The 25,881-nt window shown below is 43.1% G+C and overlaps 1 protein-coding gene across 1 annotated transcript in view; it reads right to left on the bottom strand.

Moving 5' to 3' along the window:
- The window catches only part of LOC145714895 (anosmin-1-like), a 182,859-nt gene that overhangs the window by 49,363 nt on the left and 107,615 nt on the right, over positions 1–25,881 (bottom strand). The window contains exons 3-4 of the mRNA XM_081794424.1: positions 22,552–22,614; positions 4,639–4,861 (exon numbers count right to left, since the gene is read on the bottom strand). Coding sequence (XP_081650550.1) covers positions 4,639–4,861; positions 22,552–22,614 — 286 coding nt within the window. The remainder of the gene's footprint in view (positions 1–4,638; positions 4,862–22,551; positions 22,615–25,881) is intronic.

Raw genomic sequence — 25,881 nt, 5'->3', positions numbered from 1 at the left:
GCTTTGCATTAGGGTCAGCTGGCTCCCTTGATTGGAAGGAGCTCCAGGACTCGGCTGTAATTGTGTGCAGATGGGGCTCGGCCCCTCGCCCCCCCCAGCCCCGAGACACCCAGCCCCCACAGCCCGGCCTTCTGAAGAGTCCTAGGTAGCTTAGCCAGCGTCCATGCTGCACAACCAGATGTGCACCAGGCATGCCTTCTCCGTATGTCCTTTATTACGTAAATGACTAGGATTTTTCTTCTTTAGTTTTGAACAACCTAGTCCCCTGAAATCTATGCTGTTCTGTCAAACATGTTATCCTATAACATCCCACCGTATGGGACATTACAGGTGCATTTTCTTTAAAGCGTGACAAGTATTTCAGTGAAACCCAATGATGTAAAAAACTTTGCAAATAGAATGACAGAAAACTCAATGATCACAGTCGGCAGTTGTAAATCACGAGATCTGATTACTCCTGTAAAAATGTTTCTATCATGAGTCTAAATGTTATGAAAATGTAGCAAGATACAGTGTTCCAACGATTCAATAATTAGCCACTACCCATTATCTCTCACAGAGCTAATCAGTACTCAGGCAATTTGTGTTCATATCACATCCAGGAATCGGGTCACTGTATTCAAAATGCTAAAAAATGGATTTGTGAAAAGTGTTATTAGACCATCTCTAAAGAGCTGAGCTTTAAATATTTCAAATATGAAGACATTCATGGAGATATTAAGTCAACACCATCATCAGATCTTTCTGGAAACAAAGCGATACATGATTAATGTTGGTTTGCGCATGGTAAAGAGAAAACAGAGATCACGGAGAGCCACAAATTGATCTCAGTCTTTACATTTGGACAACAATTTCAGGTTCTCACCTTCCCTATCCAAATGAGTGCCAGAGATGTGAGTCAGAAGCACCAGTTTGGGCAGTAAAATAAAAAATTATATCACCTTCTGGAGGGAGGAGAGTGTAGGTCAGCTATAAATCAGACTTAAAACAGACAAGGATGGGGGGGAGTCACAAGTGCCCGATGTGCAAGCGTTGATGTTTTACCTGTGGAGAATCAGCCTTTTCAACTGAGACCATGCTCCGGTTTGCACTGCAGGGTACTGGCTGCTCAGGGGGCATTTACCTGCGTTAACGTTTGCAAGCATCCCGGGGTGTGGCTAACAATGTTATTTGAAGGGAGAAGGAAAAGCTGTCTGTTGTCCTGCTTTATTTTAAACTCTAACACAAGTCTATAAGGTCAACTTAGTCAGAGACAACGGCTTAGGACAATTCCTACAGCATAAGCCAAATTAAACGCTCAAATAGAATGCAGTTTGTTGACCATCTTTTCAAAACATGCATTGATTTTAAGAGCATCATCAGGTTTGGAAGCTATAGAATCTAGGAAGTCCCCTTCTTCCCTACCCCAAACACGGGAGGCTGAACAGAACATTTGTATGTATTTCTGTACTTTAAGAAAATTTTACTAACCCAATAAGCTTTCATGAAAGGAAAAATACAGTAGAGGCCAGTACGTATCAATTTACTGCAAAAGTTGAGATGATTATTTGTCCACAAGTGAGCGTTATGTGCATGAGTACTCTGATAAGAAACTACAGGACCTGATGTTATACCCCAACAACTGACAGATCAGTGCTTTTATTAAAATATTTGATATTGGGGGGCACCTGGGTGGCTTAGTCAGTTAAGCGTCTGACTTTGGCTCAGGTCATGATCTCGCGGTTTTTGAGTGCGAGCCCCACGTTGGGCTCTGGGCTGACAGCTCGGAGCCTGGAACCTGCTTCGGATTCTGTGTCTCCCTCTCTCTCTACCCCTTCCCCACTTGCACTCTGTCTCTGTCTCTCTAAGATAAATAAACGTTAAAAAATGTTAAAAAATATATCTGATATTGATACATCATTTAACAGACCTACACTGTATAATACAGTGGAATTGCCAGTACAGTGTATGAATACTGTGTTTCAGGCCCTGCTGTGGTAGTTGGACAGACTCCAAGTGAAAATACCAGGAGAGCTGGCCCAGCTGGGAACCAGGGGGCAGATGTATTCCCGCCACCGAATACCAAGTCGTCTGAGAACCAGCTTGCAAGCTCAGTGTCAGCACCTGCGGACTGGGGTCAGGACCAGCCCGTCTCACCATCAGAAGATGGGTGCCCTCTTCCTAAGGAAAGAGACGGCACAGACCCAGCCTGAGCAGCGAGCAGAGGGCAAGCTTCTGACTCGTGGCTGGTTCAGGACAATAAGAAGGCAACGTGCAGGCCAGAAGGATGGTGGGGGCTGGTCCCCCGCAGATGAGCCCAGGGGGATTTGGGTGCGGGATGTCTGGCTGGGTAGCAGGTCTTTCTTTCCTTGCACAGCCAAGCGCTGGGTCCCTCTACCTGGGAGATAGGGAGCCATCAGCCCCACCACGCTCCTTGGTGTGACTCCAGTCAGGAACACGATTACATGCTTCGGGTGGCTAATCAGCCAAGGCTGTGGCGGGACGCATTCTGGCCGGCTGTGTGGGGCCCCTCCGACTTGCACAGGTTGCACCCTCACTGCCATGGTCAGACACCCCCGACATGGAAAGCAGCCCGCCTTCAGGGACTGCCCAACAGAGCGTAGGGGAAAATAGTTACCTGCAGCTATGTGTGTGCTCAAAAAAACAGTAATATAATCCCAGTCTCATTGGGCAAAAGTCATCATCAGGTCAAGAGACTGTTCATCCTATTTCCAATGAGTTCTGCATGAACTGCCCGTCTCCATAAAAAGCCAAGAGCTACTTCATAGAAGGGGAGAGACTTCAACACTTCTTTTAAAAGTCCATCATATTTAGTTAAGCATAGGTTTAAATTTTTTTTAAATTTTTTAATGTTTATTTATTTTTTAGAGAGAGAAAGAGACAGAGTGCAAGCAGGGGAGGGGCAGAGAGAGAAGGGGAGACACAGAATCCAAAGCAGGCTCCAGGCTCTGAGCTGTCAGCACAGAGCCTGACATGGGACTTGAACTCACAAACTGCGACATCATGACCTGACCCACCCAGGCGCCCCTTTAAAAAGTTTTTTTCTTAATGTTTATGTTTTTGTGAGAGAGACAGAGAGAGAGAGAGAGAGAGAGAGAGAGAGAGAGAGAGAGAGAAAGACAGAGTTAAGCATAGGTTTAAATTACAAAAGTCTCTTTTAATAATTAATCATTTTATGCTGGCCCTTCACAGACTATTTCCTTTATTCTTAGTGAACCAGGCATATTTGAAATTCACACTGGCTCTTCAATGCTTTTTAAATAAAAAGCATATTTTAACATATAATGCCTCTTTAAAACACCCTACTTTAAAAACACTAAGGGTTTTACAAATGGGTTTTCAACAATCATTATAAAAGCATGCTATTTTTGTGGTGAATGCTAATACTTAAATAGCAAATGATCTATAATAACAGAGAAGGTTTCATAATAACAGACTTTAGAAAAATTAAATGGTGTTCGGTTTTGCAAAAGCGATTTTATGTAGTTTACAATGAGAGGCATGAAAACAATAAAACATTAAATCTATTAAAGAAACGTCACCCAGTAAGAAGGGGAAAGCGGCAATTATTTTGAATTTGAGACAGGTATTTATGCCAGTTTTCCAAAGATCCTATGGAAAAAAGAAAGGGGGGGGGTGTGCAGTAAGAAAAGAAAAGCCGGATGGATTACACAGGTTTCAGACTGGAGTAATTCTCAGTGTGGGCCAGAGGAGACCGGGGCAGGGACATAAGTCCTGGGAGATGAGAGTGATGTAAGAGCGGACTTCTGAAAATAGTTCGCCAGCCAGCACATAATTCAAAACGGGCATATTGCTGGCGATAGTGTTTCATGCGGTTTAAAAATAACTGACCTATATTTGGAAATAATAAATAGTTGGTGTGAAAGAGAGGAGAATCAAAGATTATTCTCTCTACTTATAATAATAATATTAATAATAATATTTATATATATAAATGGTTTGATGAACTGACTCCCCATCTCTGGAAGATAGCTCTTCCTCCCCCTGGTTCTCAAGACACGACTCAAAATAGTGACCGTCCACACAATGACATTTGTGTTCTTGGATTATGCCAACAGGAAATCCACAATACTGGTGCGTTGGTTATGCATTTCTCGAGGGTGCCCCACCCCCAGCCCATTTTCCAAGGATTGAAATCCATTTACTCCAATGTACCCAGGGCAGCCGAATTGATTTATTCTTACTGGAGAAGAGTACGAGAAAGTTCCTGAAGTGATGTTGTCCTCCTGAAATGTTAAATGTAATAAGGATGATTTGCTCTGCCCCAGAATGTGTGCGCTGTGGCTGATCTATACGATCCAGTGGTATTTTCAGATGTTTGTGGCACAAAGTACACTTTCTTACCATTTTTCTTCTCTTACAATGGTGCCATCTTTGTTTTTGGTTTTCGTTTTTGAGAGAAAGAGTGAGTGAGTGGGGGAGGGCAGAGAGAGCCTGACGTGGGGCTTGAACTCACCAACTGTGAGATCATGACCAGAGTCGAAACCAAGAGTCAGGCGCTCAACCGTCTGTGCCCCCTGGGCACCCCCCGTGGGGCCATCTTTGACTGACACCCTTCCCCATGCACACACAACCCCACTGTGAGGGTCCCTTCACAGTGGGTGCTCTGCTCATTACCTTTGTACAGCGTCTTGGGCACCTGGCAGGTGTGTCCGCACCCATTGGAACAACACTTCTTAACCCCAGAGCACTCGTTGTCAGCTTCACAACTTTCCACACAGGCGGCGGCAAATCCGCTTGCTTTCTCGGGGGCCGGGCAGTCCCCCTGCTTCACCGCTAGGATGTACTTGAGGAACTCACAGCTCGTCAGGCATTCGTAGTTCTTCTTGGGGAACAGAGGCTAAAGAGACAAGAAGAACCATTCTCTTATTTTTAAGATGTAAAATTCTTAAGTCATCTTTGCACTCGACGTGGGTCTAGAACTTACAACCCCAAGGTCAAGAGTCACACGCTCTTACCGACAGAGGCAACCTGGTGCCCTTAAAAGAGAACTTCTCTTATGACAGACTCAGGACGCTTGATTTCCAAAACATCAGAAAGGAAGGTAAAAAAATTCTTACTTGGTCAAAATTTCCCTGGAATGTTTTACAAAATAAATAGATTTGTTTTCTTTTCCCCCCAAACCCATAATACTGTATGTTAATTTCTAAAAGGAACCCAACCCTTGAATTCTACCTTTCCAGATACACATGAATTATACAAACACACATTCACAAAGTATTACATTGTGAGTTAAATGTGGTTGTCAAATAATTGATTACAAATATTCATAAAGGATGTTAGTACCATTTGAGGGGCTCTTTGGACCACTGTACACATATTTTCATTCTCTAATGAGTCATTTAGTTTTTGCACGGTCAATACTAATCAAGATGTGTTCGCTGTAGCCCTACGGAACATTTACAACCCTCACATCAGTGAACACATTTAGTGATAGCTTATCAAATAGTAGTGTAAGCCTCAGTTAATTGAACATATTTTAATAATATCCAGCTTCTAGAGTTAATGTGCACATGGGACCTCTTATCAATATGGAATTGTCAATAAATTCTGCAGAAAACGAATGTGAATCGTTGTTACCTGTGACACAGTCAGGTTCTGGATAGCATATGGCTGATGATATTTCAGTTGAGCCCACAATCAATGAAACACTAGAGAGAACAGGTATTCCTTGGCTTGTTTAGAGAGTCAGTCGCATTATGGAAACAGTGTGAGTAGTGGAAATGGTCACTTATCAAATGTGTCTTTTTCCTTAGGAAAAATGGTTCAGGACAGCATTTGGTGATGCTCCTTTTGCTTTGATGGCTGGTTGCCAAGATAGCTACCCTAACCCCAACCAGTCCCCTAAACCCATTGTCAGCTGCAATGCACCTGTCCAGCCAGGTAAAGTCCCAGCCCTCCATCCATCCCCTTTGTAAGGGTGCCATGTTGTTGCTAAAGAAGGTTTTGTGAGCCAGGCTCCCAGGCAGTGGGGATGGCACTCCCACACCCACCCTCTGCCAAGAACTGGGGCACTGAGTGACACGTGGCGAACCGCAGGCACCCCGCCAGGAGGGGAACTGTCTGGAACTGTCCCCTCCGTGTGCACGAAGCGTTCACCTGCACGGGCTTGAACTCTGGTGAGGCTGTGCTCAGTCAGCCCTAAGCAATGCCAACAGCAGTGTCAGAGAGGGGCTCCACTCAGAGCCTTCCTCCTGGAGGTAGGAGACCACCAAGGAAGGTTCTCTGTTTACTATTTGATGTCAAATAGGAGTCAGCGACAGCAGAATTACATGTGGTGGCACTGGTGACCACGAACCGGGGTGCAATGTGAACAGCATGTGGTAGGTGCTGTTCCACACTGCTGACTAGCCATGACTCATGACTGGTAGCACCTGGGGACCCCTGAATGGCACCCAGCAACACTTCTGGTGGCGGAGTCAACACTGGCCTCACCGATGACTGCATAGGGCTCACCGCTACCTGGCAACATCTGGGCATCTCCTGATAACGCTGCCCACCACCTGGTAAGACCTACCATGTGTTACCAGTTGCTTCTCAGTGACTGAACACGAGTCTCTACCACATGCTGGGAAACACCTGCCAGCATGCTGACCACTGCTCCTCACTGATGACCGAGTTTGACCCTCTACACAGCTAGCGACACCCACGTCTTTACCTTGCTTCCAAAAAGGGAGTTAATTATAGCCAGTTTACTCCTCATGTTGATGGTGACTGAAATGTCATTGGAAACCACAAACATGGTAACTCCAGCACCAGGACGCGTCCCAGTCACCCAGGAAAACTCCAACCCCAGGGCAGTCCTCCATGCTGCTTCTCCTCTCCTTCTCCCGATGGTGCCTGAACCTGCCTGGGGCGCCTGGGTGGCTCCCTCGGTTAAGCGTCCGGCTCTTGACTTTGGCTCAGGTCACCATCTCACAGTTCATGGAATTGAGCCCTACGTCGGGCTCTGCACTTGGCATGGGGTCTGCTTGGGATTCTTCCTCTCCCTCTCTCTCTGCCCCTCCCTTGCTCCTTCTCTCTCTCTCCCTGTTTCTCTCTCTCAAAATAAAATTAAAAAAAAAAATCTGCGTATGAGTTATGACGGCAAGCGCTACATTATGTGTATTTTACCACAATTAAAAAAAATTTACCTAAGAGCGAGAAATGTATGCATACTGTGAGGACATGTGTGGTATCAGATACGAGCGCTCTCTCACAGACACGTGGTCTTTCTGATAGCGTAAAACTAATGTACTTTCAGGTGTCAATGCTGTATGACCATTAAATATGATGGAAGAGTTCAGACTCTGACAAAAGTGGGAAAACTGGAAGCATTGGCTAGAAAAGGTATAACCCCAAAGTGTAAGTTACAATCGTGGATGTCAAATAAATGATTATTAGTCAAAACAGTGTCTCAGCTGAAGAACTTCCCGGGTAAAACCTACAAGAAAGGCCATGGTTTCAATACAGAAGTACCATAAATTTGTAGCTAATTTTTTGTTAACTGTATAACACTGAAAGCCTCGTCAGTTCTTAAGGCTTTTCTGTCTTAATTTCACAGTTCATTTTTCTGTTAGCTGCTAGGTGTGTTTCCCTTCACTGGCTTTTGAATTCCTAAATTTAAGTCCAACCCTAACTGTGGAATCAAGGATGTAAAGGGATCCATAACAATGATGGAGTGCTGGCCAGTTTCTCTCTCAACACAACGTATACATTACATGCACTGAAAGAAAATATTTGGTTACCCAAGTCAGTTGGCCTGCATGGGCTGAAATGGCCGTGTACAAATAACTTTATTAAATCTGGCAAGTGTTTACGGCTTGCTAACTGGGATATCACCATGACTCAGTTTGCGCTACGGCACGATCACATCGGCCTCTTTCGTCGTCACATATGAAAACAGGGTATGATTCGAGATTCAGATAACAAAGTGTGGGCTCTCTGCTCACGTGACTCTCACCATCACTGCGCCAACCGCCATACCCTTGAACTGTGAGAGACTTCCCGGTCAGAGACAGTATCTCCTCATCTTAACAATTTACTGATGGAGCAAATGGGGCAGAATTAAAAACAAATAAACAAAAACAGTGGCCTTCCCAGGTCCGAAACATTTGTTCCCAGTGAATGTCATGTAACAGGAACAATGATAATTAGCAGACTCATTTAGATCTTCCGGTTGATGTGAGAGGCGTTCTGTACATTTATTCAATATTTCTCCTTCTTGGTATGGATTCAAAACTGTGATTTTTTTTGTGTGCATGTGAGTGTTTGGAGAACCGTGGAAACAAATGTGTGAACAAAAAAAGTTCATCCTTGCCCTGGAGCTTTCTCGACGGGTACATGAGCCTGAAGTAATACAAATAACGTTATGAATATTACATGAGACGGTGCATACAAAGGACGAAGCCCTATTATGCACCCCAATGGGTACTCAATAGCAGTGGAGTAATTGGTGTCTCTTTTCTTTTCCCATGCTACAAGTTTACTGTTTAACATTTCCAAATTCTTCTGTTATTCCGACAAAAATGTTTTAAGAGCCACAGACAGAAAGTTGGCTCTGCTTCTCCACAGTGTGACCATCACAAGTTTCCAACATGCTACTGCCAGATTAGGTTCTGAAATCTGTGTGGGGGGACGTTGCCCTGTTGGCACTTATAAGAAAGAAAAAAGTCTAAGTTTGGGGGTTCGTCTTACAAATACATGGATTTGGTACAACTATCTTACAGATGACTTGGATTCAATGGTTCCATTGTTTATTAAAGGCAGATTTTAATGTTCTCTATCAATTATCTTGGATAATTATCTTGGATTAGGTTGAAAAACTATTAGTGGTCTGAATGTAAATTGGAGAATATATGGTCTCTGTATGCAGGTCTGTCACTAGGCCTTTAAACATAGCTTATTGAGAATGCACTAGTTGAATGGAATAAAGACAAAAATGAGTGCAAGTCAGTGAAAATGATGTGTGAATATTAGTATTCTAGACATAAAGAAAATGTGTAAATTGGGCCACTAATGGCCAGTTGTAAATCCTGCGAACATAGGTCACTCAGTGTCAGTAAAGATACTCCTGACCAATAAGCACCTACTATTTCTTGTGATATTACGAGTTAATTACTGGGAGACTCGTCAAGAGAGATGTGAAAAATTTAGGGAAGGTGTAAGTTACCCCCATCATGATGAGTACAATGGCCATCAGCTTCATGGGAAACGAAAACATGTGTGGAAACACGGATGGATGTGCTAAATGTTATACTTGTTTATAAAATTGTACCAGCTACTAACACAAACTGTTCACTGTAAGATTAATGTAATTCCAACTCCTTATAAAACTATTAATATGAGGGGTGCCTGGGTGGCACAGTTGCGTCCGACTCTTGATCTCGGCTCAGGTCATGATCTCATGATTTGTGAGTTCGAGCTCTGCATTGGGCTGTATGCTGATGGCACCATGGCACGAAGCCTGTTTGGGATTGTCTTCCTGTCTCTCTGCCCTTCCCCTGCTGTGTGCTCACTCACTCCCTTTCTCTCCTTCAAAATAAGTAAACCAAAAAAATTTAAAACTACAAACGTGAATAATTTTGCAAATCATACAAATCATACATCTTTTGCCAAGTCATTGGCTCTAATTTAAAATTGGGGAAAATCATGGTTACTATGCTCATTAATTTTTGTTCATTCTTTTTTCTGCCCTTACCCGACGCAAAACTAAGAACGGAATACTCTTCAAAGATCATGTATTTTTCTAGAGTAGTTAGTATCTACTGGTGTCATCATGCAGTCAAATAAGACAAAGTATTATAGTCAATGAAAATACCCTTGGTGCAATGGATTAGGTGAAAATCCTTAATATTTTATGGAATATTATATATTGTTGATTCTTATAAATTTCTTATAAATCTCTCCTACATCCCATCTCTCTGCTTAAAAACTAAAATATGTATTTTAGTGCCTTATCTGGGCAATATTCGAATAAGCTCAACTTACCTGGCAAATGATAAAAATACAATGAAATACTAACAATAAATATTAGGTTACCAGTTCTTGGATGCTTTTGTGGAAGATACTATTATCTTTGTTTTGTTTGGTATAAAATGCAAGGTACTGTACAATCAAATAATCTGTGTAGTAATCATGGAATGATGAACATAAAAACATCAAATTCAGTAAATTATCTTAATATGTTAGAAATCACGTAAATATGAGGCCTCAGGTATGGAGAGAACATCGGACTTGGTATTTAATTCAACTCAACAGAACTGTGTCATGTATCAAATATAGCAGTCTTTGAGAAAAGCCAGGGCTTGGGTGGGTTTGTTTTTTCCTGCTTCAGCCAATACACACATGCAACATTGACGGCAGAATCCGTCCCCCAGGGGCTTTGCTTGCTCGTCTCATTCTTCCCCAGTCCCCATAACCATTATGATCTCCATTTTACACGTGAGGAGACAGAAACTCAGGGAGATTATAATTTATCTGAAATCACAAAACAAGTAAGAGTGTGGGCCACTCTTGCAACAGTGTTTTTCTACAGACCATCCCATATCTCAGGGGAAACTAAGAAGGCAGCAAAGACAGTGGCTCTCAACTTGCTTTCCTAGGAGGATCACCTGGGAGCTTCTAACACTCTTAAAATGTCAAGGCACAGAGGGAACACATTCTAAATAGGTTCTGATAAACAAGTATATGTGGAAATCATAGATATACACGTATATATGTAAATTATATGTATGCAAATCAAAAGACAAGGAATTTTATCCAGGAATATTGATAAAAATCAGCAACACGTAGACACAGTTTGTGCTACTGAACTTCAAGGAGAAAAATATAATTTTGTGGCATTATCAACAATAGCCAAACTATGGAAAGAGCCCAAGTGTCCGTTGACTGATGAATGAATAAAAAAGATGTCATATTGACACACACACACACACACACACACACACACACACTGGAATATTACTTAGCCATCAAAAAGAATAAAATCTTGACACTTGCAATGATGTGGATGGAGCGAAGAGAAATAAGTCTGTCAAAGACAAACACCATGTGATTTCATTCACATGTGGAATTTAGGAAACAAAACAGGAATATACGGGAACGGAAACAGAAACAGAGAGAGAGAGAAGCAAACCATAAGAGACTTTTAACAATACAGAACAAACTGAGGGATGCTGGTGGGTGGGGTGGGGGGATCGGCTAGATGGGTGACGGATATTAAGGAGGACACACTTGTTGGGATGAGCACTGAGTGTTGTATGTAAGCGATGAATCACTGAATTCTACTCCTGAAACCAATACTGCACTATATGCTACTTAGCTAGAATTTAAATGAAAATGTGGAAGAAAAAAATTATAAAAATGTAACTTTTCAGGCATCCAGGTAAAAAGGGCAAATTGATCACGATGGAGAAAATATGGTTTTCCCCCATGTCAATTTCTCCCTACAAAATTTAATGTGTGAAGCTAATATGGCAATGTTTGCATAATAGTAAGAAAATAAACTATACATATACATATATATACACACACACATAAAATCAGCTAAGCTGTTATTCAAATGTACACGTGACAGAAACATTCTCAAAAAACTCAAAGAACATAGCACCCGTGAGGCTTTGTTACAAATCGATGCAATGCCAAATTCAGCCATTCTACAGATAAGCAGGAAACAAGAATAAATGAGCTAGTACAATGCTCAGTACTCAAAGAAAATAATGCAGATACTTATATATTATGTGAGAGAAGCGTGTGCAATCCAAGTTGGACTTCATGTACAGTGGTAGGCAAAGTTTGTTGTGAACAATTTCAAAGAAAATGGCTATCTATGGACTCCTTTTTAGAAATAAAAGATATCACATTTTTAAAAGATTTTATTTTTTTAATGTTTTTATTTATTTTTGAGAGAGAGAGAGAGAGAGAGAGAGAGAGAGAGAGAGAGAGAGAACTAGTGGGAGAGGAGCAGAGAGAGAGGGACACACAGAATCTGAATCAGGCTCCAGGCTCTGAGTTGTCAGCACAGAACCCAACACTGGGCTTGACTCATGAACCGTGAGATTATGACCTGAGCCAAAGTCAGATGCTTAACCCCCTGAGCCACCCAAGCACCCCATAAAAGATTTTATTTTTAAGTAATCTCTACAGCCAGTGTGGGGCTCAAACTCACAACCCCTGAGATCAAGAGTCACATTCTCTACCGACTGAGCCAGCCGGGCACCCCAAGATATGATCAAATTTAGAAGCCAAGTGTAAAGAAATAGGTGTAAAAGTCTTGATCACTTTATCATCCACATAAACATATAACTAAAATTAAATAAACCAGGAATTATGGTGAAGGAAGAATATTCAATGTAATAAAACTAACAATTAGGAAATAATAACATTAGAAAAATTGGGAGGCACAAAGACTGGTGTGAAGAACATATAAGTAACTTGCGTGGAACTTAATTTTAGCGCATCAGTATATAATAAAGCAAATATAAAATTTTTTATTTTTTAAATTTTTTTTTTAACGTTTATTTATTTTCGAGACAGAGAGAGACAGAGCATGAACGGGGGAGGGTCAGAGAGAGAGGGAGACACAGAATCTGAAACAGGCTCCAGGCTCTGAGCAGTCAGCACAGAGCCTGACGCGGGGCTCAAACTCACATACCGTGAGATCGTGACCTGAGCCGAAGTCGGACGCTTAACTGACTGAGCCACCCAGGCGCCCCAATATAAAATTTTTTAAATAATGCTTTTGATCTCATAATACTTTTCATAATCATTTTCTCTCCCAAATTTGAAGATTCCTTTTTCTTCTGTTAAGCTCAAACAGTATTAAACTTCAAGCATTATTATTAAAAAAACTATCAAGCATTGAGATACCAGATAAGATGTTCGCTTGATGGTAATGTATTGGGGTCCCCCAGACAACCCCAGGTTTGCTAATTCACTAGGGAGACTCATAGGGCTCAGCATATAGTCCTACTCTGGGCTATGATTTATTATAGTAAAAGCAAGAACAGGGAAAACATGTGTAGCATGAAGTCCACAGGAAACCAGGTAACACATGTGAAATGCCGTCACCAGAGACATTAAGGAGACACTCAGTGCCCAGATTTTTGACAAGGCTGGTCACCAGGCTGCGGCCCAAATACCCAGACAGCCCTTGAGAAACTGGTGGCCATCACAACCATACTGTTGTACTAATAGTTTAGGGACAGTGAGCCCCTCTTACAGTTAGGGAATGGGGGGAACCCAGCCCAAACCTGAGTTCCCACATGCCAGCCAAGAGCCAATCTTTTAATTAGGAATTTCTTTTTTTTTTTTATGTTTATTTATTTTTGAGAGAGAGAGACAGAGGTGAGTGGGAGAGGGGCAGAGAGAGAGAGGGAGACACAGAATCTGAAGCAGGCCCCAGGCTCTGAGCTGTCAGCACAGAGCCTGATGCAGGGCTCAAACCCACAGACCCTGAGATCGTAACCTGAGCTGAAGTCAGGCGCTTAACCGACTGAGCCACCCAGGTGCCCCTAATTAGGAATTCCTAAGAGAGTGGTCTTAGGTTTGCTATGGTAACTCTTTTGCACAGATAACCATGGATATTCTGGATGGTAGAATTTGGAGTAATGCTTTGGTTTTACCCTCCTGTGTAGTTGTTACATTAAGTTTTTAATGTGCATATATAATTTCCACAAAACCATAAAAACATTACACTGTTAAAAAAATCTCTAGTTGCATCTTTCAGAGAAGGAACATAAATACTAAGTATGCATAAAATAGGAAAAAGTAGTCTCAATTCAAATGTTTCTAATTTATGTTTGGAAATGCAATTATAATTTGCCTGGAAACTCAATCATGCATCCTAATTTATTAGATGGGATTACAATTAATTTGGTTCCCAGGCAAGTTAAAGACCCTGACCATGAATAATATAAATTAGGAGAACATCAGAAACATGCATTAGGGAAGTCATTCCAATGAGTACGTGTCCCATTTGTCAAATTATGGTCATCTTAGGTTTACCTCAACTTCCTCTTGCGGAGAAAACGAAGAGATTTAAAAAAAATTTTTTTTTACTGTTTATTTATTTTTGAGAGAGAGAGAGAGGCACACTGTAAGCAGAGGGAGGGGCATAGAGAGAGGGACACATAGAATCTGAAGCAGGCTCCAGGCTCTGAGCCATCAGCACAGAGCCCAGGGCAGGCCTCAAACTCACTAACCGTGAGATCATGACCTGAGCCGAAGTCGGTCGCTTAACTGACTGAGCCACCCAGGCGCCCCAAGAGATATTTTTAAACTACTAATTTAAAAAAGTGTTAAGCTGGAATTCTATACCTATACCTTTCATGTGAGGATGGAAACAAACAAGCAACTAAAATTCCGCATTTTGAGAGATAAAAAAGTAGGGGTTTCCCCTGTTAAAAACCATTTTTTGTTGGTTTCTTTTCAGTCCTTATCAGCAATTTGCATCTGCTCTGTCTACAGAATATCACAGAAGAAAACACAAAAGACTTCAGACAATCAGCGCACAACTCCGAGCGAGCCCTTGACAGGGCACCCCAGTATCCAAGCGGGACACGCGCATTCTCCTGCGTAGGAAAAGCCCCTGCTTCCACGGGCTCAGCTCAGTGCCGCCTAATGGAAATGCAGACTCTGGGTGCCCACAGCATGCACCTCCCGAATCAGAACTAGCACGTCTAAAAGATGCCCAGGTGATCTGTGTGCACAAGGGAGTGTGAAAGGCGCCATTCTGGACCATTCTAGAAGCTGCAGGAGGCATCTGCGGATGTGAGTGTCTCTCCACGTCCTTCCTGGTTTCTCATTCCAGAACCCTGGGCTTTTTACCCAGAGCACCTGCAACCTCACACCCCTGAGAAGACTCGTTTCCCCCAGCATACGAATGTATTCAAATCTTCCCAAAGGAAAGGTACACAAAAATCACATCCTTAAACTGAAGGTTCCTGGCCACAGCCCCTCCCCTCCCCTCCTCCCACACAGACACTCTGAACAAATGGACACAGACAGTTGTGTGGATTTGGTCGACATTTCCTCCTGTACTTTTTATTCTACAACCCAGAGTTCTATGGATGGACAACCACCACTCCACAGAAACCCTCTGACAGGGTTCTAGTCACCTCATGATGACAAAATCCCTTTTAAGTCTGTACCTTACTGACCTATCGCAGAATTCACAAGTATTAACCATGCCCAACCCTTTGGAGTAAAAATGGCTAATCTTTATTCAGTGTTTCTCATGTTCAGACCCTGGTTAAATGTTTTACATGCATCTTTTATTTTTTACTCAGATTTGATGCTCTTGCAGTTTCCATGCTATATGCCCTTAATGCTTCCCACCTGCCTTGTCCCTCTTTCCAGGTGAGCTAGGTCTTTAAATCACTCAGAATAATTGCCAGTCTCCACTTCTTGTAAAATTTCAAAACTCATCAATTCTCCTCCAAGCGAACCGCATATAATTCCGTATTCCCCAGCGTCATACAAAAATTCAGTGAAAACTGGGTGCCTGCGTGGCTTAGTTGGTTGAATGTCCATCCAACAGCTCTTGATTTCGGCTCTGGCCATGATCACATGGTTTGTGAATTTGAACCCCGTGTTGGGCTCTGTGCTGACAGCACAGAGCCTGCCTCACATTCTCTCTCTCCCTCTCTCTGCCCCTTCCCCAGCTGCACTCTGTCTCAATATAAATAATGTTAGAAAAAAATTCAATGAAAACTGAGCGCCTGAGTGGCTCAGGGCTGTGTGCTGAGTGTGGAATCTGCTTAAGATTCTCCCCCCACCCCCCACCCCCCACCCCCGCTTCTGCTCTTCCTGCAATGTGCATGCATACTCTCTCTCCTTCTCTCTCTCAAATAAATAAACAAATAAACATAAAAATTCAATGAAAATTTTTTTCATTTCAATTTTTTTTAACTGGGGGTGAAACAGCCTACATTCCATGGAGAATATGTCCCATCAAGCGAATAAACTACTGAAAAACCCTAAAAAGTCACTCAATATTATTGATTTTCTCATTTTTCAGGACTATAAAATGTGACATAATGAGGATAGCTTCTGTTATAAGAGGACCGGTAGGGACTCCTGGGTGGCTCAGTCAGGTGAACATCCAACTTCTGCTCAGGTCATGATCTCACGGTTCATGGGTTTGAGGCCCATGTCGGGCCCTGTGCTGACAACTCAGAACCTGCTTGGGATCTTCTCTCTCCCTCTCTGTCTGCCCCTCCCCTGCTGGTTGCTCTCTCTCAAAAATAAATAACCATTAAAAATAAAAGAGGTCCGGGACACCTGGGTGGCTCAGTTGCTTGAGTGTCTGACTTTGGTTCAGGTCATGATTTCACAGTTTGTGAGTTCCAGCCCTGTATTGGGCTCTGCGCTGACAGCTCAGAGCCTGGAGTCTGCTTTGGATTCTGTGTCTCCCTCTCTCTCTGCCGCTCCCCCGCTCATGCTATCTCTCAAAAATTAATAAATGTTAATAATTTTTTTGAAGAATTAAAAAAAAAGAGAGAGGACTGGTAGAGGCAGCCTCACAAGAACTGTAAAACGCCATAAGCATGCCTGGCCATGTTTCGGTCCCAGGACACCTGCGATTCCTAAGGTGAAAAGAAACTGGGACAGAGTCTGCACTTTCCCCACTGCCCAGAGATCACAGTCCAGAAATATAAGTATCACCTTGAAAGGTAAATGTTTATCATTTGTAAAAATAAGAGGTAAACGTTTATCATTCCTAAAAATAAAATTTTACTATTTATAAGGTAAGAAAAATTAGCACTTTGTGAACATGTGCTATTCACTGGTTACCCCAGGCTCCACTGCCTCTCTCACCTACCACTCCCGGCCACGCAGCAGATTTCACTAAGGACAGTGAAGCTTTCAGAAGGAAACTTCCACAAATCCCACACTGACACCCACCAACGTAGCTGAGCTCATTATCGTATCCTGAGAACACACACACCTTGGCATACGATACCATGTTCTTGTCCACTATTCATCAGCATCCTTCAGTAGCCCTAACTCTTGCACAGATGTTCCAGAACAGGAGAAGGCACTGCTTCCATTCCCGAATGCATGCATTTACCCAGCACCCGAGATTTTAAGACGCACAGCTGGGTTTTGGAGCATTGGAAGGGTAACATGTTTGAGTGCAAGAGACCCTCTGTAGGAGCGTGATGAATCTTCACAGCTTTAGTTTCTGACATGTGTTTTCAGTAGTATTGGAACATTCCATGGCTCAGTGCACCCAAAGTAGTAAGGGGCCTTGTTCTTCCCCCCTGTTCCTTGACGTACCCTTACTTCACTAGGATTTTGCATCATCAAAACTCCCTTCTGGTTTAAGCGTGTTCAAGCGACAGATGGTGGGGCCAACAACTTTCCATGAGAAACAGGCTCTACTTTATTTCCTGGTGGGGGAAGGACAACTTTATCCTCTACTCTGTTCGCTGGAATACAGCAGAGTCAGGAGCAGGTGCTGGGGGCAGAGCACAATGGACCAGAGATGGACCACCACCTGGATTCCAGATCTTGTTCCTCTACCGACTAAACATGGAACCAATCTTGGGCAAACAAAACCATTTTCCTCCTTGTGCATCAGTTCTGTTGACCATCAAGTTCACCTGGTAAAATTCAGACACAACTTCCAAGAATGGTTATGAAAATCAAATATAATAAGCTTGGAAAACATTCTGAAAGGCAAAACACACAAAGAAATGAACCAACAATCCTATCTCTGGTTGAGGGCAAACCTCCTTCCTATTCCTATTTTCACACTGACGAGAACTGGATCTATCAGAATCCAGGTTGGTCCGAGAACAGCTTTACTACAAACCCTGGATCCCTCTCTCACTGGCATATCACTGATGCAGATTAGGCCTCAATTCTCTGTGACCCTAATGCACACTTCAAACTGCCAGTGTTGAGGTCCCAGTGAGTTCATACCAGGATGTGAAATCACAAACGTCAGATTTAAAGATGAGAAGCGTGTCCTCCAGTAAGGAGGTCACTCAAACTACCATGTGTCACGCTTCACCAAAGCTCAGACAACATCAATTGTAATGGACATAATTATTTTGTGCCATTATGAAAGAAAAAGAATCCTTAATAATTTAGACTCCTACAATTGTAAGAAAGAAACATTTAAATGTGAAGAAATGTGCATTTTATGATCAGGAAGAAAAATGGTTTAAAATTATTTTTTAAAGTTTGAAAAATAATAAGATAGAGGTAATAATTAATAAACTAAAACAATGCAGCAGGACCTTTCTATGTATCTGTCATGACCCAACATGCTCCAAAAAATGACACAGGGAAAATTATCCCATGTGATCCATAGAAGGAATCCTAAAAGATGCTTGCTCTAACACATTTAACCTCTTCATTTAAAGAAAAGCATTTTTAACTCTGACAGAAGCCCAAAAAGTAGAATTGTATAGAAAATCAAATGAGAAGTTCAAGAGATCAGGATGTGAAGAAGCCACAAACCAATTCTAGGTGTATTAACATGCCTTCAAAAGTCTCTTCCAGGTAGGAAAATTTATTTTAGGACTAAAACACAAAAAACAATCATGCTTTGTTTAGAAAAGGGTGCTGGTGACACAGATTAGGAAGTAACAACATTCTGAATAGTTGGGCAGGTTTTGTGATATAGTTAGGACCGCTGCTCTTTTTTCTTGAGGCAGGAGTTTGAAACCTTTTTCTGTCAAGGGCCACACAGGAAATAGCCCCGACTTCATGGACCACTCAGCTCTCCTGCTGTAACACGGGAGCTGCCCCAGACAGTCTATACACAACCCGGTGTGGCCACGCTCCTATAATACTTTCCTTATAAAAACGGGAGGCAGCCCAGTTTTGCTCCGGGGACCATGGTTTGCAAACCTGTGCCTTAGAAGACAAATAAAGCTGAAATTGTCTTACAAATAAACACAGTGGGTCAAACATATCTAACAGTTTAGCTGTTCCACCTGTAGAAGAATCTAGAGTCCTTTTGGGTCTCAACGTTTAGGAAAGTTTAGGTCATGAAAACAGGCAGCCTGTATGCACTCTTAGTAAGTCGCTGATAACCGAGAGGAAGGCAGCATTGTGTCAGGTGTGCCTCACTGAGTGAGTGAGTAGTGAGGTCTGCCTCAGTGAGTGAGTAGCCTCCAAAATGCCACAACAGAGGTCAGTCCGTCAAGATTCAGTCTACCTCAACATAACAGTCAGCCATACTGCAAAAGAGAAAGGAAACATATACAGAGCTGTACAAGTGACCAACGGAACTGAAATCGAACAGCGAGGCTCGAGTTATTTGACTGTGGGATGAGGCGCGCCCACAGAGGGCTCACATTAACCGGTCCCTATCTTTCCCGCCTCTTGAGTTTCAATTAACCTCTCCTGCCAGACTAGGAATCACCATTTGTACAGGAGTCCCATTTTAACAAACTGCATTTGGTTCAGAAGGCCTCATGATTGCTTCAGAGGGAACGGTTATTACAGAAGCGTGCTGTCACATTAGGAGTTTCCAGGGACAGAGGTTTCAGATGACCTTCAGTTCTATCTTCCTTCTCGGATGTCGGAAGTAACAGTGTCAACCCAGAGTCACGGATAGTAGGGGGTAATGTGTTTATGAAGCAAATAGCGTGCTACATCTTGTTCCCCAAGATCCTACAACAGCATATTTTAACTCCTGTGGATGTATGGTTTATGCAAAGCACAAAATACAAAATATAAGTAGGTGTGTGTGTTAGGGAACATACAAGACACTGCCTCAGCTCATGACCTTTGTTTTATTCCTGATGACTCTTCTCTGTTCTATGCTTCGAGGGGCCTGAACCATTTCAGTTTATTTGCTTCTTGGAGTAGATACACCTTAGAGTGAGCCCCACAGAGTCACAACCTCTCCTGATGTCTGCATGTGTGTGTGTGTGTGTGTGTGTGTGTGTGTGTGTGTGTGTGTGTTTGGGGGTGAAGGGCTGCTGACTCGCTTCTAACCAGTAGAATACAGAAAAGTGGAATGGATGTCACTCCTGAGAATATGCTGTGTTATATGAGACTTGGTTTCAGCAGACTGGAGATCAGGCTTCTCCTGCTAGAGAACAGCCATGTTGTGACCTGCCTGGGGCGGGGGGGCACACGTGAGGGACCTGTAGGCTACTTGCAAGTGCTAAGAGTGGACCCCGGCCAACAGCCATTGAGAAAACGGGACCTCAGTCCTCTAACCATAAGGAAATGGATTCTGCCAACAAGTGCAATGAGCCTGTTAGCAGAGTGTTAGCAGAAGCGGTCGAGCCCCCACACAAGAATGGAATGCGGCGAACACCGTGGTTACAGCCTTTGTGGGGCCCGGAGGCAAAGAATGCATTTGAGTCGTGTCCAAACTCCTGACCCACAGAAACTGTGAGATAATAAATGGGTGTTGTTTTAAGCCACTAAGCTTGGGGGTAATTTGTTAGGTACCAGTAGATAACTAATAAGAGATACATTAAATTGAATGCCAGGTCAGCATATGTTTTCTGGAGAAGTCTGGCCTGAATCCCTGAAGAAGCCAAAATGTTTTGGGAAAACGGATGGGTAATATGTCAGCTCCCTTGATGGAGGACAGAAACCATGATTTACGCTACTCTGGAGCATCCCCACCATCCAGAAAAGGGCTGGTGACAAAGACATATGAAGCTTCTTCTTCCATCCGATGTAACACTACATCATTAGCTTCGCTGTGAGTGTCCTTACAGAGCAACTGGCTAAAAAAACTTTGCGTATCTGCCAATTGTATGTATTATTCAGGCATTTTCATGTTTGCGATTACAAAATGCTTCCAAAGACTTCGTTGACAGCAATCCTCGGGTCTGAAGTGCTTCTGGCAACACAGACGTCAGTCCGTAAGAGTTTGCAAACCGCCAATATTCCAAGCAGTCACAAAATGCGGAGTACGACTTTTGGAGCAAAACCAAAGCGAGATTAGGAAGACCTCATATTGATCATGTTCGTAATTGAGAAACTTCCATTCCGCTTTTCCCAAATAATGCCGAATGCTCTCCTGGGAGAACCCAATTACACCACCACTCTTCATAGTTGTCTGAGGCATGCCCAGCCCCAGCTGCACCTGGACACAGGGAAAAGTGTCAGACTTGGTCTTTCTACCTAGAGTTGGGGAGCCATCCGACTTGATGAGCCCCAGCCTCCCAGTGCTTCCACATATGACTCTCATGGACTTGCTATGGGCCTTCTCTTATCTCCACGTTTACTGGGAAGGCCAAGGATATCAGGGGACTGTGGAGAAACTTTATCCCCCATAAAATTGATGGAGCTCTTATTAGCCCAACTCCACATTCATATTCTCAGAATAGAATCTGCACGCCATCCAAGGGGACACACAGGCAACGGGACCACACGAACACCTCACGCGGGGGAAGGCTGGAACGCTAGGTCTCTCTGGAGGAGCTCAGAAGAGCTCCCTATCAGCCTCCAGTTCCGTTCAGAGAAGCCCGGTAACATCATGTCACTCTGATGCCGTGGGGCGTGTCTTCTGGATGGCTCCCCACAGCTCCCTACAGAGCTTCTTGGATTGCCACAGTAGACTCCCCAACCACTGCTCTGCACAGCCCCATTCTCCTTTCTTCAAGAGGCCACCATGCACTCAGCCCGACTCCCCTTCCTCCTGGCTGTGTCTGAGCACATCCTAGGCTGGGTCAGACCCCTGGTTTGCTCTGAAGGAGACAGCCCAGTAGAGCAGCTGTCCCCTCTGGAGCATGACTGATGAGTTTAGACAGGAAATTTCCAGGACAATAACACCCTTCATGACCTACCTGAGAGCACAGGGCAAGTAAGATACCTCCCATACAGTTAAAAGTAGCTAAGCCTTCCACCCAGGATAGGGGGTGAACAATGATGTGGAAATGTTGAGCACCACACTACATATAAAATGGGTGTCTTCTCCCACCAGCAGGTAAACTTCAACATCATGCTGACAGTTACTTGCAGAATAGCCCATGAGGGCAGCCTTAGTTTATACCTTTAAGAAGGTTCTAGTCTCCTGGGGCGCCTGGGGGGCTCAGTCAGTTAAGCGTCTGACTTCAGCTCAGGTCATGATCTTACAGTTCATGGGTTAGAGCCCCACATTGGGCTCTGTGTTGACAATTCAAAGCCTGGAGCCTGCTTCAGATGTTGTGTCTCCCTCTCTCTCTGCCCTTCCCCTGCTTCCATTCTGTCTCTGTCTCTCTCAAAAATAAACATTTGAAAAAAAATTCTTTTAAAAAGTTTCTAGTCTCGAAGCATATGTAGTAAAAGCTATTCTTGTGTGTCTGATTAACCAATAATGGAAGCAGGGGGTCGCTAGGTTTTAAGAAATCTCAATAATGTTTTTCTTTTTTACGTGAACATACACACACACACACACAGAAACACACACACACACAGACACACGCACACGGAAACACACACAGAAACACACACACACATTGCCGAAGTAAACTGATCTCCCCAACCTGCAGAAGAAGGCGGGTGCCCTTCCATACCAGTGATCCCCGTGGAGATTTACACCACGTGCTACGGTTCCCCTGATGGACACGGGCGTGGTCTTACCTCGCAGAGGCTGTGGCACTGCTCCTTCTGTAGGTCCCAGGTGTCCTTGCACGGCTCCAGACACTGGGAGAGAGCAACAAGAAGAGTCAATAAACAAATGGACAGGAACAAGGCCAAAGGAAGAAACCCCATGTGCCTCACTTTTCCGTGTCTGCTCATCTGCTTTGTTTAGCAAAGCCAGCTCCCCGGTGGATCACATCAACGTTGTATGAGCAGGGCCATCCCTACAGAACAGGAACCAACACAACCGGAGAAAAGTTGCCACGTCTGCAGGTGCCATGTAGGGAAGGTAGTGGTGCCCACCACCAGGCACAACACTATTTAGATGACAAGTATTTGTATTCAGTAAGAAAGGTTCTCTAGGGGCTCCTGTCTGGCTTGGTCAGTGGGGCGCACAGCTCTTGATCTCGGGGCTGTGAGTCCGAGTCCCACGTTGGATGGAGACATCCCTTAAAAACGAAGTCTTTAAAAAAAGGACAGAAGAAATGTTTTCTACAGGTTGTTGTCACAGATGAATTTTGTTTTTTCATAAACTCTACCATGGACTTGTTTTCAACCGGCAACATGGGGCAGAGACAGAGGGAAACACAGAATCCGAAACAGGCTCCAGGCTCTGAGCAGTCAGCACAGAGCCCGACGCGGGGCTCAAACTCACGGACTGGGAGATCATGACCTGAGCCAAAGTCGGACGCTTAACCGACCGAGCCACCCAGGCACCCCTTTTTTCTCTATTTCTATATATTCTTCCGCAGGTGACTGGGTGAAGTTTCAGTGTGTTAAATATATGTAATAGGTACTTGTTAACTAATGCCTTCAGCTCAATGGTTCCACCAGTATGAACACGTATCCAGTTTAATTACTCTGCCAAAATGCATTGAATACACCGTAACATAAAGACTTATGAAATAAAGAATATATAAATTCAACCTAAAAATATTAAAAAACTATTCAGAATCCAGAATAAAGCCTGAATATATGTATAAAATCTGTCACCATATATATATTTAAAGACATCAGAGGTGATGGCTAGGCTCCATTGTTCAATAACAGCCATCATAATAAATATTAATAATAATGTACAGCACGTATAATAGTATATATATGAAATGTATACATATTTATATAAGTAACAATAAAGATTATGGGATAAAGTATATATACATGTATAATATAGTTTACTACTATATATAACACTAGTATAATATATAAGTTATAGTACTATATATATTACATGTATACTACATACCTTATATATACTATACCATGGATCTATCTATCTATACTCACACACACACACACACACACACACACATTTATGTATACTGCAGCGCTATATATACACTACATATACCACATAAAATACAGTACTATAAATAATATATAGTACTATATACACTCTATATAACATATAGTAATACATAAGAGATAACACCCAGTCCTCATGGTTGAAATTAAAATGTTACATTAATACAGTGGAGATTTGATTCTCAACTTTATGTTTTAAAGCAAGTTTTAATTAGTAAAAATTAACAGCCTAGGTGGCTTAGTTAGTCGAGTGTCTGACTCTTGATTTCGGCTCAGGTCACGATCTCAGGGGCTAGAGATTAAGCCCCGCAGTGGGCTCTGTGCTGGGCATTGCGCCTGCTTGGGATTCTCTGTCTCTCCCTGTCCCTCTGCCCTTCCACTGGCTCACACGTTCACACGTGTTCTCTAACTCTCAAAAAAATTAACAGTCATGTAGCTAAATGTCAGTCATCTAGGGGTGCCTGGTTGGCTCAGTCGGTTGAGCGTCCGACTTTGGCTCAGGTCATGATCTCACGGTCTGTGAGTTCGAGCCCCACGTCAGCCTCTGTGCTGACAGCTCAGAGCCTGGAACCTGCTTCCGATTCTGTCTCTCTCTCTCTCTCTCTGCTCCTCCCCCGCTCACATTCTCTCTCTCTCCTTCAAAAATAAACATTAAGGGGCGCCTGGGTGGCTCAGTTGGTTAAACGGCCGACTTCAACTCAGGTTTCGATCTTGTGGTCTGTGAGTTTGAGCCCCCACGTCGGCCTCTATGCTGACAGCTCAGAGCCTGGAGCCTGCTTCCGATTCTGTCTCTCTCTCTCTCTCTCTGCTCCTCCCCCGCTCACACTGTCTCTCTCTCCTTCAAAAATAAACATTAAGGGGCGCCTGGGTGGCTCAGTTGGTTAAATGTCCAACTTCGACTCAGGTCTCGATCTCGCGGTCTGTGAGTTCGAGCCCCACCTTGGGCTCTGGGCTGATGGCTTGGAGCCTGGAGCCTGCTTCCGATTCTGTGTCTCCCTCTCTCTCTGCCCCTACCCCGTTCATGCTCTGTCTCTCTCTGTCTCAAAAATAAATAAACGTTAAAAAAAATAAATAAAATTATTAAAAATAAATAAATAAATAAGCATTAAAAAGTTAAAAATAAAATAAAATAAAATAAATGTCAGTCATCTAAATATCCTGGCACCCATAAGGTCCTTATTATTTTATCTATGATCATTATTTCATTATTGACAAAGTTTTCAATTAAGGTCAAAATTCTCAGTTAAATTCCAGATACGCATACTCGAGAACTCAGGATACATACTGAAAGTGTTTTTTCACTGTCCTTGGTAGTCACCTCCCCCTCTGTTTTTATTTTTTTTTTTTTTTATTTTTTATTTTTTTAAAATTTTTTTTTTTTCAACCTTTTTTTTTTTATTTATTTTTGGGACAGAGAGAGACAGAGCATGAACGGGGGAGGGGCAGAGAGAGAGGGAGACACAGAATCGGAAACAGGCTCCAGGCTCCGAGCCATCAGCCCAGAGCCTGACGCGGGGCTCGAACTCACGGACCGCGAGATCGTGACCTGGCTGAAGTCGGACGCTTAACCGACGGCGCCACCCAGGCACCCCTCCCCCTCTGTTTTTAAAATAAAGATCTAGTTTGGCAGCACCTGGGTGGTTCAGTCCGATAAGTGTCCGCCTCTTGATTTAGGCACAGGTCATGATCTCAGGGTTCATGAGTTTGAGCCCCACATCGAGCTCGGTGCTGACCACACACAGCCTCCACAGATCCTCTGTCCCCGTCTCTCCCTGCCCCTCACCCACTTGCTCTCTGTCACTCTCTATCAAAAATAAACATACATACATACATACATACATACATACATACACACATACATACATACATAAATACCGTTAGACCGAAGACTCTATGGTGACACTTAATCTTCAGGTATCCATTGTCTTTTTCTTTTCATCAAAAAATATATATACATATGAAAACAAAGTGCTGTCCATGTGTCAACTATCAATCTGTCATGATAAAAGTGCTCAAACTGTCATC

This window comes from Panthera onca, chromosome Y (assembly GCF_046562875.1).
Source record: "Panthera onca isolate mPanOnc1 chromosome Y, mPanOnc1 haplotype 2, whole genome shotgun sequence".
Lineage (NCBI taxonomy): Eukaryota > Metazoa > Chordata > Mammalia > Carnivora > Felidae > Panthera > Panthera onca.
This window is presented reverse-complemented; position numbering and strand designations above follow the sequence as displayed.